The 14,272-nt window shown below is 32.7% G+C and overlaps 1 protein-coding gene across 1 annotated transcript; it reads left to right on the top strand.

The window, feature by feature from the left end:
- Nucleotides 1-6,693: 6,693 nt before the first annotated feature.
- On the top strand, nucleotides 6,694-9,954 carry HELRODRAFT_80150 (hypothetical protein; the record flags this gene model as incomplete). The annotated part of the gene is made up of 7 exons (XM_009020090.1): nucleotides 6,694-7,060; nucleotides 8,058-8,139; nucleotides 8,492-8,647; nucleotides 8,715-8,972; nucleotides 9,193-9,350; nucleotides 9,499-9,597; nucleotides 9,746-9,954. 7 exons carry the CDS (start codon nucleotides 6,694-6,696, stop codon nucleotides 9,952-9,954), a joined length of 1,329 nt encoding a protein of 442 aa, XP_009018338.1.
- Nucleotides 9,955-14,272: the final 4,318 nt, after the last annotated feature.

Below are 14,272 nucleotides of genomic sequence, written 5' to 3'. Positions count from 1 at the left end.
CCGCATCTATCTATCTATGTATGTTTGTATCTATCTATCTATGTATGTTTGTATCTATCTATCTATGTATGTTTGTATCTATCTATCTATGTATGTTTGTATCTATCTATCTATGTATGTTTGTATCTATCTATCTATGTATTTTTGTATCTATCTATCTATGTATGTTTGTATCTATCTATCTATGTATGTTTGTATCTATCTATCTATGTATGTTTGTATCTATCTATCTATGTATGTTTGTATCTATTTATCTATGTATGTTTGTATCTATCTATCTATGTATGTTTGTATCTATCTATCTATGTATGTTTGTATCTATCTATCTATGTATGTTTGTATCTATCTATCAGTCCATTCAATTTTTCATACCTCGGGTTAACATTTTCTTTCTACTCCGGTCAATCATTTTGTGTATCATTCATTCATTTCATTATTTATCCATTCATTCATTCATTCGTTTATTCATTCATTCACTCACTCCTCCATTCATTCATTCATTCATTCATTCACTCACTCACTCATTTCTTCACTCACTCATTCATTCATCCACATTTCTATCCGTCAGTCCATCCATTTCAGAAATAATTTGTTCAGACGTTCGCTCAATTTATGCCTCTGTGTTAACGTCCACCGACCGAAGGCGAGAACACGTTACTGTGATTTTATGGTTATTGGAGTTGTTGAAGCTGTTATTATTATTATTGTTGATGTTGTTGTTGTTGTGTTACCGTGTTGTTGTGTTGCAGTTGTTGTTGTTGTTGTTGCCCTTACTATGAGTCGGACTTGGGTTCAGTCGAGGCCTGAGTTGTTGTTGTTGTTATTATAGATTGACAAACTTCTTATCTCCATCTTTTATCGCCACATTCATCTCTCCGGTGAATAAAAAAGATTGAATTTTCAAAGTCATCATCATCACCATTATCATCGTATTTATCATCATCGTCGTCATCGTCATCATCATCAACTTTAATACCATCGTCATCATCATCACCTTAATTTTAGTCAATTTAAATTATGCTCACGGTTATAATAATTTTTCTTCGCGAATTCGTTTCAACCCAGCCGTCATTGGTCGTCATCATCATCATCATCATCGGCATCAATCATTACCATCATCACCATTACCACCATCATCATCATCAATCGTCATTATTACCGTCTTTGACTCGTTGACGTCATCGTCATCATCAATCATCATTATCATTACGATGTGTCAGACATCTTGTTTTTAACCGATCAAAAAATCGAAATTCCTTCTTTCACTTTTCATTTTCTTATATATTCTCTCCATCATTTCATTATCGTCGTCATCGTCGCAATCATCCTCCTTATCATCATCACCATCATCATCATCACCATCATCATTATCATCATCATCATTATCATCATCATCATTATCATCATCATCACCATCACCATCATCATCATCACCATCATCATTATCATCATCATCATTATCATCATCATCATTATCACCATCATCATTATCATCATCATCATCACCATTATCATCACCATCATCATTATCACCATCATCATCATCACCATCATCATCATCACCATCATCATCATCACCATCATCATTATCACCATCATCATCATCATCATCATCATCATCACCATCATCATTATCATCATCATTATCACCATCATCATTATCACCATCATCATTATCGCCATCATCATTATCATCATTATCACCATCATCATTATCATCATCATCATCATCATCACCATCATCATCACCATCATCATTATCATCATCATTATCACCATCATCATTATCACCATCATCATTATCGCCATCATCATTATCATCATTATCATCATCATCATCATCATCATCATTATCAGTAAGATTGACATCAGCATCATTATTTGTTTCGATCATAATAACTTTTTGAATCATCGTTAGTAGCCTCATAGTCAGTATCATTTTATCATCATCGTTATCATCTCAATCTTAAGTTTATCATCGTCGTCGTCGTCGTCTTCTTCTTCACTATAATTAACTCATCCATTATTACCATCAACATCATCATCAGTCTCTTCATAATTCATCAATAGTATCATCATAGCCAGTATCATTTCATCATCGTCGTCGTCTTTATCTTGAATACCTCATCCTTTATCATCATCAACATCATTTGTGACATCATCAGTGACGTCATCGTCGTTTGATTCAATGAAGCGTAATCAGTGCGGCCCTCCTATTAAGACTGATGGTCGGTAAATCAACGTTTGATAAAATTTAGCGCTTTTTCGTCAGTGATGATGCTGATGGTGGTGATGATGGTGATGTTGATGATGATAATGATGATGATGATGGTACTGATGAGGATGGTGGTAATGATGATGATGATGATGACGACTGATGATGTAGTAGTTCTTGTTGATGAGGATGATGATGATCGAAAAAAGATGATGATGATGATAATGATGATGACGATGACGATGATGATGAGGAGGAGGAGGAGGGGAGGATAGCTTTGTTGCCAAGAAGCAACAAAAAATTATACCCTATGAAGCAAGCTTTTCAACGCTAACAAGCAAACATGCAAATTATGCAAACCATAGATACATAAAAAACCGGAAACAAAGATAAAAAATCAACACAAAACAAAAAACAAAAATCAAAGAAAATAAATTACAAAGATGAACAAAAACATTTCTATGCAAACAAACAGATATAGAGAAAAAACCAACACATATATACATTCGTTTAAGTAACATAAACATTCAAAAACGTTATATTGTAGCACATGAATGCATACATACATACACACATACAAACAAACAAACAAACATACAAATAAACATACAAGCAAACATACAAAAACAAATACCGCGAAACGAAACAAACAGAAAAACATTGCAAGTTAGGTATTCTCTGAGCCATACATCTGTTCATAGGTGTTAGTAATTGTATTCATATGTTCATTTATTTGTTTGCTTGTAAGTTTGTATATTTGTATGTATGTTTAAATGTATGTTTGTATGTATGAGTGAATGTACGTGTTTGTGTATGTGAGTGTATGTGTGTGTGTGTGTGTGTGTGTGTGTGTGTGGTATTTGTTAGTTCATTTTTGCTTGCCCTCTTAGAATCTTTAACGTTCTTTGTCAGTTGTATATGTAACACGTATGTGTGTGTTAGTCTGCATGCTTGGAAGATTTTAATATTTTAAAAGATTTTCATAATTTATCTACAGCATTTCTACCAAAAAAATTACACGAAATTTGTATTGAGGTATGAGGTATTTTTTGAGGTATTCTTGAAACATTTGTATCTTTCTGGTAAATTGAATTAGTTTCTGGTGTAGAAGTAATTTATTTATTTTCTGGCCAAGCGATAAAAAATTTAACAAATTATCACTTTAGAACTTTCAAGATAATTTACAAGTTTGTGTTAATGCATGTATGTGTTTGTGTGTGTGCGTGTGTGTGTGCGCGCGTGTGTGTGTTGTGTGTGCGTGCGTGTGTTGTGTGTGTACGTGTGTGTGTTTGTGCGTGTGTGTGTTGTGTGTGTACGTGTGTGTGTCTGATTTAGCGACTTTAAGTTAATAAATTTTACTATTGTTATAATAATGCCATACTGCTACTTCAGCTAAAACATTGAGAAAAATATTGGTAAACCATTGTCAATAATAATAATCAAAATAATAATAATCATAATGATAATAAAATAATAACAATAATAATAAAATAACAATTTTCCAACAAACCAGCTGAAAAAAATTTGATTAAAACTTCAAAGATTCGTTTCCATTTTTTATTTATTAATGTCACGAAAACATACATAAATAAACACACACACAGACAGACATACAGACACAAACACACACACACACGTACATACATACACACATACATACATTTATCCTTAAATACATACGTACACAAAAGCACACAATACATAAAACATGTACACAAACATTTTATACATGCGATATTATTATTATTATTATTATTACCATAATAATCATCGTCATCATCATTAACAATAGTGACGTCATTATTTTCTTCCACATTTTTTGTTCCTAAGTATATAGCTTTTCATCTCTTCCTACTCTACTACCAAAGTCACCGGAAATAGATCATAAATCATCCTCTAACTAAAAAATTTCATTGTTATAAATAAATAATGAACGACATTTGAAGTGTGCATGGTTCATATACTAGCATTTATAGAGCACACATACAAACAAACATACTCATACATACATATATATATACATACATCATACATACATACATCATACACACATATACACACATACATACATGAAACTCATTTCCAATGTTTGTGACGAAGCAAATTCAAGGCCACCGTGTAAACTAACAAAAATGTATTTCTAAGAGATGGTGAGTTGGATCAAACCACGAGAAATGAAGTATGCAGCCGAAGAAGTATTTTTGATAACGGCAGAGATTGGAAGGTCATGGCAGATTTGTAGGGCATGAGGAACTACCCATCGTTCATAAAGGATACAGGAGCGAGACCCGACGTGGTGGTACAGTCGGTATCAGCAGACAACTGTTAATTTAGTCGAGCTGGCTGTTCCGTACGAAGCTAATATAGCAGTAAGTTACGCCATAAAAGCAGCCAAGTTTGAAGAGCCTGTTAGAAAGATGAAACAACGTTGGTTGAAGTGTTTGTTGTACGCAGTTGAGGTCGCTGCAAGAGGTGTTGTTGATTGTTCAGTGTAGAGCTTTTTGAAGGATTTAGGCTTGGCAGGTAAAAGACGGTCGAGTTTTATGAAAAACATAGGAGGACATAGAGCCAAACAAGTGTCTTACTGGGTATGGCTATGTAGGAAGAAAAGGGAATGCGAGTTTAAATAGTTAACAGACGAGCTCGAGTGCTCGTAAGGCTTCCGACTACTCAACACTCCCAGATTCGACTTGGCGTCTTACTTGGCTCGTCGATATAACTCACATCGTGAGATGTTTATAGGTGAACTGTCTGGCACATTCGTTGAGGGAAACTCTTCCCCTGAAGACTCTCGCTGAACGCTCGTTATGTTCAAGTTTCTACATACATACATTCATACATACATACATACATACATACATACATACATACATACATACATACATACATACATACATACATACATACATACATACATACATACATACATACATACATACATACATACATACATACATACATACATACATACATACATACATACATACATACATACATACATACATACATACATACATACATACATACATACATACATACATACATACATACATACATACATACATACATACATACATACATACATACATACATACATACATACATACATACATACATACATACATACATACATACATACATACATACATACATACATACATACATACATACATACATACATACATACATACATACATACATACATACATACATACATACATACATACATACATACATACATACATACATACATACATACATACATACATACATACATACATACATACATACATACATACATACATACATACATACATACATACATACATACATACATACATACATACATACATACATACATACATACATACATACATACATACATACATACATACATACATACATACATACATACATACATACATACATACATACATACATACATACATACATACATACATACATACATACATACATACATACATACATACATACATACATACATACATACATACATAGTCTAATGAATTATTTATTTATCAACAGATTCATTAATCAAAGTTAGTATTAAAATAATGGTAATAAATCAGTCGGAATTTTGAAAATGTAGTATCAATTTGTTGAAATCAGTGGTAGTAGTAGTAGTAGTAATAGTAGTAGTAGTAGTAATAGTAGTAGTAGTTGTTGTTGTTGTTGTGGTAGTTGTTGTTGTAGTTGTAGTAGTAGGAGTATAAATTCTTTTGTCCATGATTGTTAAAGACATATTCCTCGACAACCACAATAGAACATTTAAAATTATTTTTCTAAAAGAGTTGCTATTAATTTAAATTATTGCATCTTAAAATTTTCTCTCTTTCCTTCTCTTTCTCATTTTTTTCTATCTCTCTCCATTTATCTTTTTCTCTTCTAAATAATTTAACTCCCTAATTGAACACTCTGATTGCTGATTGGTTGGCACGATCGTTAAATGTATTTTATATAAAAACCGGAAAGAAATTGATCTGTGAGTGTAAAGAGATACAGAAAAAATTAGAAAGACAGAAAGAGAGAATAAAAGAAAGAGTGAGAGAGAGAAAAAGAGTGAAAGAAAAAAAAATAAAAGAGTATACGTGGGTCGATTAATTAAATGAATCAAAATCAATTGGAGAAATGAAGTGCTCATTGTTATTAATTAGTCATTGTAAAAAAAAAACTCTCCTTGCAAAATTTAAATTAAAAAATTTTTTTAAAATTTCCAGTCGTGTCGAGGAAACATTAACAACTTCTGCTGCTGCATCAATTAACGATTGAAGCAACATTAATGATGTCGTTACTAAAGCCAACTACAATCATGATAACAAAAATAAATAACCACAGCAGCAATAATAACAACGGTAACACTTGATAACATTGGTTTTAGACGACCGCAAAATCAAATCAATAGATGACAATTGCAACAAAACGACACTAACATGGCTCTCCATCACCATGACAACAACATGACATCAACGACAATAAACAGTTCCAAAAACACGTCATCAACCGATTTTCTGGAATTTCCAAATTCCAAAAATAGCAACTGGTCACATACTTACACCTCCTTCAGGCATGCAACCGACCAATACAGTAGTATCCACGGTTACGTGGCGAGTTTCGTTTGCTGCTGGGGAATTCCGGCAAACCTAGCCACAATTTTAGTCCTAACCAGACCAAAAATGGCACAGTCCTCTACTAACTTCATTCTCGTCTGGCTGGCCGTCGCCGATCTAATCACTATGGCCACGTTTTTACCCATTAGTATCTACTTTTACGCCATGAAATCCAAACATCTTCCCATGCCGTCTACCAGTTCCTATGCCTGGATTGGTTGGTTTTTTTGAATTTTTCCATGTTTTTTTATTATTTTTATTGTTTTAATATTTTTTTTATTGCTATTACTTTTTTGTTGTTGTTTTATAAAAATGCAGACGCACTCCAATTACGTTTTAAATCGTATAAACAAAAAACGTCAATTTAATCCGTTTTTGTTATATTTTATTAAGGAACATGTAAGGAGTGAGCGAGTGAGTGAGTGAGTGAGTGAGTGAGTGAGTGAGTGAGTGAGTGAGTGAGTGAGTGAGTGAGTGAGTGAGTGAGTGAGTGAGTGAGTGAGTGAGTGAGTGAGTGAGTGAGTGAGTGAGTGAGTGAGTGAGTGAGTGAGTGAGTGAGTGAGTGAGTGAGTGATAAATAACGAAAAAATGAACAAGTGAGTGAATCTGAATATATGAGTGAACAAACAAAAAAAATAACAAACGAATGAACGAACGAGGAAATGAATAAGTGAACGAACGAATGAATGAATGAAGTCGGATTAATCCTATTTTCTTTGAAGAAGCGTTCTGCCAAAAATTTAGGGAAACAAACAAATTTTAAAATTTTAAAAAATTTGTGAAAAACTGAAAAAAATTGTTGCTCTGTCTTTTAATGTTGAAATTGCAACTGCAACTGCAACAAAATATTATTATCTTGTTGCAGTTATTATTATCATTATTATTGTTGTTGTTGTTATTGATATTTACTTTAATTATTACGAAATTATTATTCGTGACGTCATTTTCATTCTTTCCTTTTTTTATTTTTGGATTTTAAAAGTCTTCATTTCGTAGGATCTAATGGGATGTGGTTTAATAAAGTTTAAAAATATAAATAATAAATAATAATAATAACTAGAGGCTTTTGAAATGAAAAATAATGAACAAACAACGAACCAATAAATAATAAATTGGCAAAACAAAGAACAAACACAACACGGGCGATAATACAATCGTGTAATTACGCATTCAATAACTTTCCTAACTCCGCCCACATGCATCTACGTCATCAGGTTACTTCATCTTTGCCATAAATTCCGTGGTGACGTGGCACACAATCGCAATATGGCTGACCATCTCGTTGGCTATTTTTAGGTTGGTGGGAATACCCAGTTGTTAAGTGGGAGGGGTTTAATTTTTAACTGACGGATGGTTAGATTGACTTTTATTATATCTTTTTAGGAGTCCTTTTATATGTCCGTTTTTGCCTTTCATGAAATGAACTTGTGAATAAAAAGTTTTTATTGATTGATGTCTGATTGATTGATTGATTGATGGTTGATTGATTGATGGATTGATCGATTAATTGGTTGGTAAATGAGTGCGGGGTGATTGAACGTCTAGCTATCTTGTCATCAACATCATCCTCATCATCATTATCCTCATCATAATCAACATCATCACCATCATCTTCATCATCATTAATTACTATCACCAATTGCTTTAGATACATTTTCATTTGCTACCCAACCAATGGCTTGCAATGGTGTAACAAAGCCAGAGCCAAAACAGCGGTTGGATGGGTCTTTTGCTGCTGTGTACTTCTCTGCGTTCCTAACTACTTCCTAACTGAGGTTCATTTAGTGAAGAGGGCAGATGAGGGGTCCAGTGATGGCCGCACTGAAGATAGCGACATGAAAAGTGTTTTAGGATTGGCCGAATTGAATAAGGAATATAATTATGACGACGACGAAATCGGCGATTCCTATGACGTTGATGATGACGTCAAATTTTTCAACGGCACCTATAACAAAGACGACTATTATTTCGACAACAACAAAGACATCAAAATTAACATCAGTGACATCAACAGCAACAACAATTACACTAACAACAGCAATTACGTCAACAATAGTTACTTTCATTATTACACAGTCAAGGATTCTCTTTCCTTTCCAACTCTATACCAGATTAATTTCTGGATTCAAGTCAGTCTTTACAAAAATTAATAAAAATTACGGTAGTCAAAGTTGTAGCTTTAGTAGTAGTTGTAGTAATATATGAGTAGTAGTAACAATAATAATAATAGTAGTATTAGCAGTAGTTTTTGTAGTAGCAGCAGCAGCAGTAGTAATAATTACCTTTAAGTTTTAGTATTTTTCCTAAAACAACTAAAAAAAATTATTTATAATTAATTAGTAACTATAGTTTATTTTCAAATTTCGAAACGACAACCGAAAAAAAAATTAACGTACAGGCCCTTCTCTTCAAGTTACTACCTTGCATCTTGCTGACTGCACTGACGTTCTGCCTGGTGGCGGCCATGAGGGAGGCGAGCGTCAGGAGGTGCAAACTGAAATCTCAAGGTACGCCCTAATTTGCCCCAACTTGGGTCGTGACAATTCGGGATTTAAATTTTAATGTGATATTTGATAAAATGGTTGATTGTTTGTTTGATTGATTAATTAGCTAACCAATTAACCAAATAAAGATAAATAATTATTTGATTGACAGGAAACAGGGTGGAGTCAGACAGAGCAGCTGAGCACCAGAGGACAACGGCGATGTTGCTTGCTGTCGTTGGGCTATTTTTAGTCACGGAATTTCCACAGGGTTATTATAACTGGACATTTTCAAAATTTTAAATTTATAGTACCGATTGTAAAAACGCTGACAAAGGCGGTCAAATAATATTTAACAAAACAAACGACGAATTAATGAATTAACAATAATTCACAATTCACCTAAAAAAAATATCCAGGGCTTCTGACTCTACTGAGCATTTTCTCCACCCCTTTTCATCACGATTACTACCAACCACTCGGCGACATCCTTGACATTGCAGCCTTGATCAACAACTCCATCAACTTCATCCTCTACTGTGTCATGAGCCGACAGTTTAGAGACACGTTCAAGGAATTGTTTCTGGATGGTTGTGCCGCTGGTAGTGGCGCTGGTGGTGGCAGATGATTGGTGAGGGAGTGTAAAAATGAAAAGGAATATGTGGAAAAAGAAAGGACTAGTATTGTAAAAGTAGAATTTAGAAAAAAAATGACTGGTAGATGTAAAACAGAGCATACGAGAATATAGAAAAAAAGAAGACTTAGACACAAATAAATTAAAAATTAAAAAAGAAAAATAAAAAAGAGGAGAAAGAGTGGCTAGTGACGAAAAAAGACAACGAAAAATCAAAACTATGGAGACGAAACATCGTGTAAGTTGGAGTAGAGAGATGAAAATATGCCTGACGTATATAAATTAGCACGTCTGAAATTTCAGAATAGTGCAGGAGTGGCCCGCGAAACTATTTTGTGCGGCCCGTGAATTCTCCTCAAGGGTCGAAAAAATTTGCTTTTTAAGTACACATGCGGCCCTTCAAAGGTAAAATAATTCTCAATGCGGCCCTCACAACAAATAGTTTGCCCACCTCTGAAATAGTGAATTAGAGGAAATATTAATTTTTTTAAATGTCAAACGATTAATTATAGAAAGAAAAAGGAAATATTTACAAAAATATATAAAACTAAAATTAAAAGAGTATTAAAAATAATAAAAATAATTGGCGATGATGACGACGACTAGGATGATGATGATGATGGAGATTGTAGTGGTAGTGGTGATGATAGGATTGAATAAAAAATTTAGTTTTCATGGCGAAGACTATTGGAAAAAATTATTGTTATTCAAGTGAATTAGTAATAAAATAATTGAATAAAAATATCTGGCTACAGATATTAAATTCCTTTTCAATCCACGCTTTAAACCTCGTTCTTAACGACATAAACAACAATTTCTTCTTCATCCTCATCTTCATCATGTTCATCATTATCTTTTTCTTCACCATCATCTTCTTTTTCATCATCATCATCATCGTCATCATCCTCTTCCTCCTCATTCTCATCATCATCATCAAAATTTTCCGTCGCGTGTCGGTTGGAGTGGCTTTTAGTTAAACCTTTAAGAAGATTGAATTACATTAGTAGTCAAATAAAGAGATGCTGATTATATATATATATATATATATATATATATATACTACAAAATACTGCTATACATATATTATATATATGTATATATGTGTGTTTATATACATAGTACTGTAGTTAAAGTTTGATCTTGTGCTAGTACTACTACTTTTAATACTGCTCCTTTGATTTTTGTAGCGAATACTACAACTACTACTACTTTTACCACAACTACTAATAATAATACAGCTAGTAATATTGCTACAATTACAGCTACTACTGCGGCTGCTGCTAATGATATACTTCTGCTTTTACAACTATTAATTTTACTACTACTGAAGCTAGTAATGTTACTAAGGTTACTAATTACTATTTATTTTACTTCTCTTACTACTGCTTCTAGTAATACTAATTGCTACTACCACTGCTGATTCTACAACCACTGCTGCTGCCACTACCACGGCCACTACTGCTACAGACGCTACTAATACAGCTACAGAAATTAATTTTTTTTTATATTTTTATTTTCATTATTGCTTTTTCGGCGAACCCGGTCGGCAATTTATTTTCGCCCGGATTGTATAAACGTCGCCCATTTGTCAGGCTGATTTATTGATTATTATTATATATTTTTTTATTTGTAATTATTATTATTTTATTTTATTATTATTATTATTTATTTTATTATTATTATTTATTTTATTATTATTATTTATTTATGGTGATTTGTTATAAAATTTATATACATATTTTTCGTTTTAATAACTGTGTAAATATCGAAGGAAAATTTGATAAAACTATGTTTTTGTGTGTGTGTCTGTGTGTGTGTGTGTGTATGTATGTGTGTGTGTGTGTGTGTGAGAGAGAGAGCATGTGTGAATGTTTTTGTGCTTCTATGTAACTGTTTAAATGTGTGTGTGTATGTTTGCTTTTTGTACCTGTATATTAATAGTTGTATATAATAATACTGATTATATATATATACATATAGACATTTGAAGGTTACACACACATGCACACACACACACACACATATATATATATAGAATTATATATATATATGTATAGAATTATATATATATATATATATATATATATATATATATATATATATATATATTCTTGATGAAAATAACAGCATGTTCCGCGTTAGCTTCCAGATTAATTTTTCGATTTTTCTTACGGTCGGTTGTAAATCATCGTCAAGTTTCTTGAGTTCAAAACCAAAATTTTCATTTATTGTAAGCATGCTAGAACAAAAAAGGTTTTTACGATATTCCTATACCATCTTCGGTGTTCGTACTGATACGTTGTGTATGTGGCCAGATGCTCAAATAGCTGCATCCTACTGTGTCTCTACGATGTTAAATCTTGGTTCCTTTGTTTGTTTAAAGTGAATAATTTCATCGTTAGTTTGATTTATGAGAATATATATATATATATATATATATATATATATATATATATATATATATATACATGTAATGCATTTTAATGATGTACACATGAACTTATCTGATGTTTATCTACCAGTTATTTAATCATTAATTTGGTTCTATTGTGTTTTTTTTTTAATTTTTTCCCAGTTTTTTGTTTCAGTATTAATCCACCCATTTATATTTTCATTCATTCAATCAATCATTCATTCATTCACTCATTCGTTCGTTCATTCGTTCATTCGTTCGTTCATTCGTTCATTCCCACATACACTATTCATTCATCCACTCACTCGTTTCTTCGTTCACTTATTTAATTGCATTTTATTTATAAACGTAAACATATAAAGTAAACCACGCTGCAAATGAAACCAAATGATGTTATATGTGTTAGCCACACTTTCTATACTACTTTTTACTCGTATTTTTGTCGGTATTTGCGTTTTTTATTATTACTTTTATGTTTTTATTATTATTATTAAATTATTAAATTAGTCAAACATAATATATATTTCTTTAATTATTATTTTCACTGTAGATGTCTGTGTTAGCATACTTTTGTGTGTTTTGTGGTTACAACTTTGTGTTTATTTGTATCTTATTAAGTATTTGTTGTATCCATACACCTTAATTTAGTTGTATTACCTTAATTTAGATTGATTTTTTGTTGTATATGCGTGTGTGTGTGCGTATTGGGTGTGTGTCTATGTGTGTGTGTGTGTGTGTGTGTGTGTGTGTGTGTGTGTGTGTGTGTGTGTGTGTGTGTGTGTGTGTGTGTGTGTGTGTGTGTGGTGTGTATGTGATGTTTGTCTTAACTTAATTTAGCTTTATTATTGTTGTATAATTTTGTATTAAAATACGTTACTACTGAGTACCTCGGCCTGTATTTGCAAGTTTCATTCGTGTATATATTGTTAATCATTATATGGTATTTATTATGTCCCGGTATTGTGTATTTTCATTTTATAATACGTTAATAATAAAATACATTTATTATGTTTATACATAATAAAAATTAAAAAAAAAATATTCGTTCTTCACAAATCACTTGCATTTTTTCAGCTTTCATATACAGAAGTTTGTGCATCTGTGTGCACGTATGTGTTTGTGGTGTGTATATGTGTTAACTTCATTTAGCAAAGCTCTTGTGTCTTTTAAAATATTAGAATGCATTATGAAGAAGATGTGTGTGTGCGTATGTGTATTTGTGTGTGTGTGTTCATGTGTGTGTTCATGTGTGTGTGTGTGTGTGTGTGCGTGTATAAGATCAGTCTGTGTTTTTCTATGGGTGAATGTGTTAATGTAGAAGGTGGCGTGCTCTGCTCTATAAGAAATTTCCTCTGTGCATCATTTGGCCACGGCTTTCTTAATTTTTTTTCGCTTTTGCGGCATTGTCTGCCATGCATTTCGTGATTTGTACTCTTTTGTTGTTCCTTCAAATATTTCACTCCAGTAAATTCGTGACCGACTGAACTAACTAGTAGTGGTGGTCTTGCATGAAGACACGTACACTCATTCACACGTACACTCACTCACTCACTTCTTACCCTCGTACGTACACACGTTGGTAGGTGCGCAAATACACACACAAACACATACACACACAAACACACACATTTATACACATCTACAAACATATGCAAACGTTTACAACAAACTTACTTTCATTGAAAAATACACAGACTGATATTGCAAAGCGAAACATGCACGTATAAAAACCAAAGCATAGATAGACAAACCAAACGCGCGCACACATACATTATTCTTTTCTCTTTCTCTCTCTCTCTCTCTCTCTCTCTCTCTCTCTCTCTCTCTCTCTCTCTCACTCACACACACAAAAACACACACCACACACACATACACACAGACATACAACGACCTTTCTAT

This window comes from Helobdella robusta, assembly GCF_000326865.2.
Source record: "Helobdella robusta unplaced genomic scaffold HELROscaffold_26, whole genome shotgun sequence".
In the NCBI taxonomy this organism is placed as follows: Eukaryota; Metazoa; Annelida; class Clitellata; order Rhynchobdellida; family Glossiphoniidae; genus Helobdella; species Helobdella robusta.
This window is presented reverse-complemented; position numbering and strand designations above follow the sequence as displayed.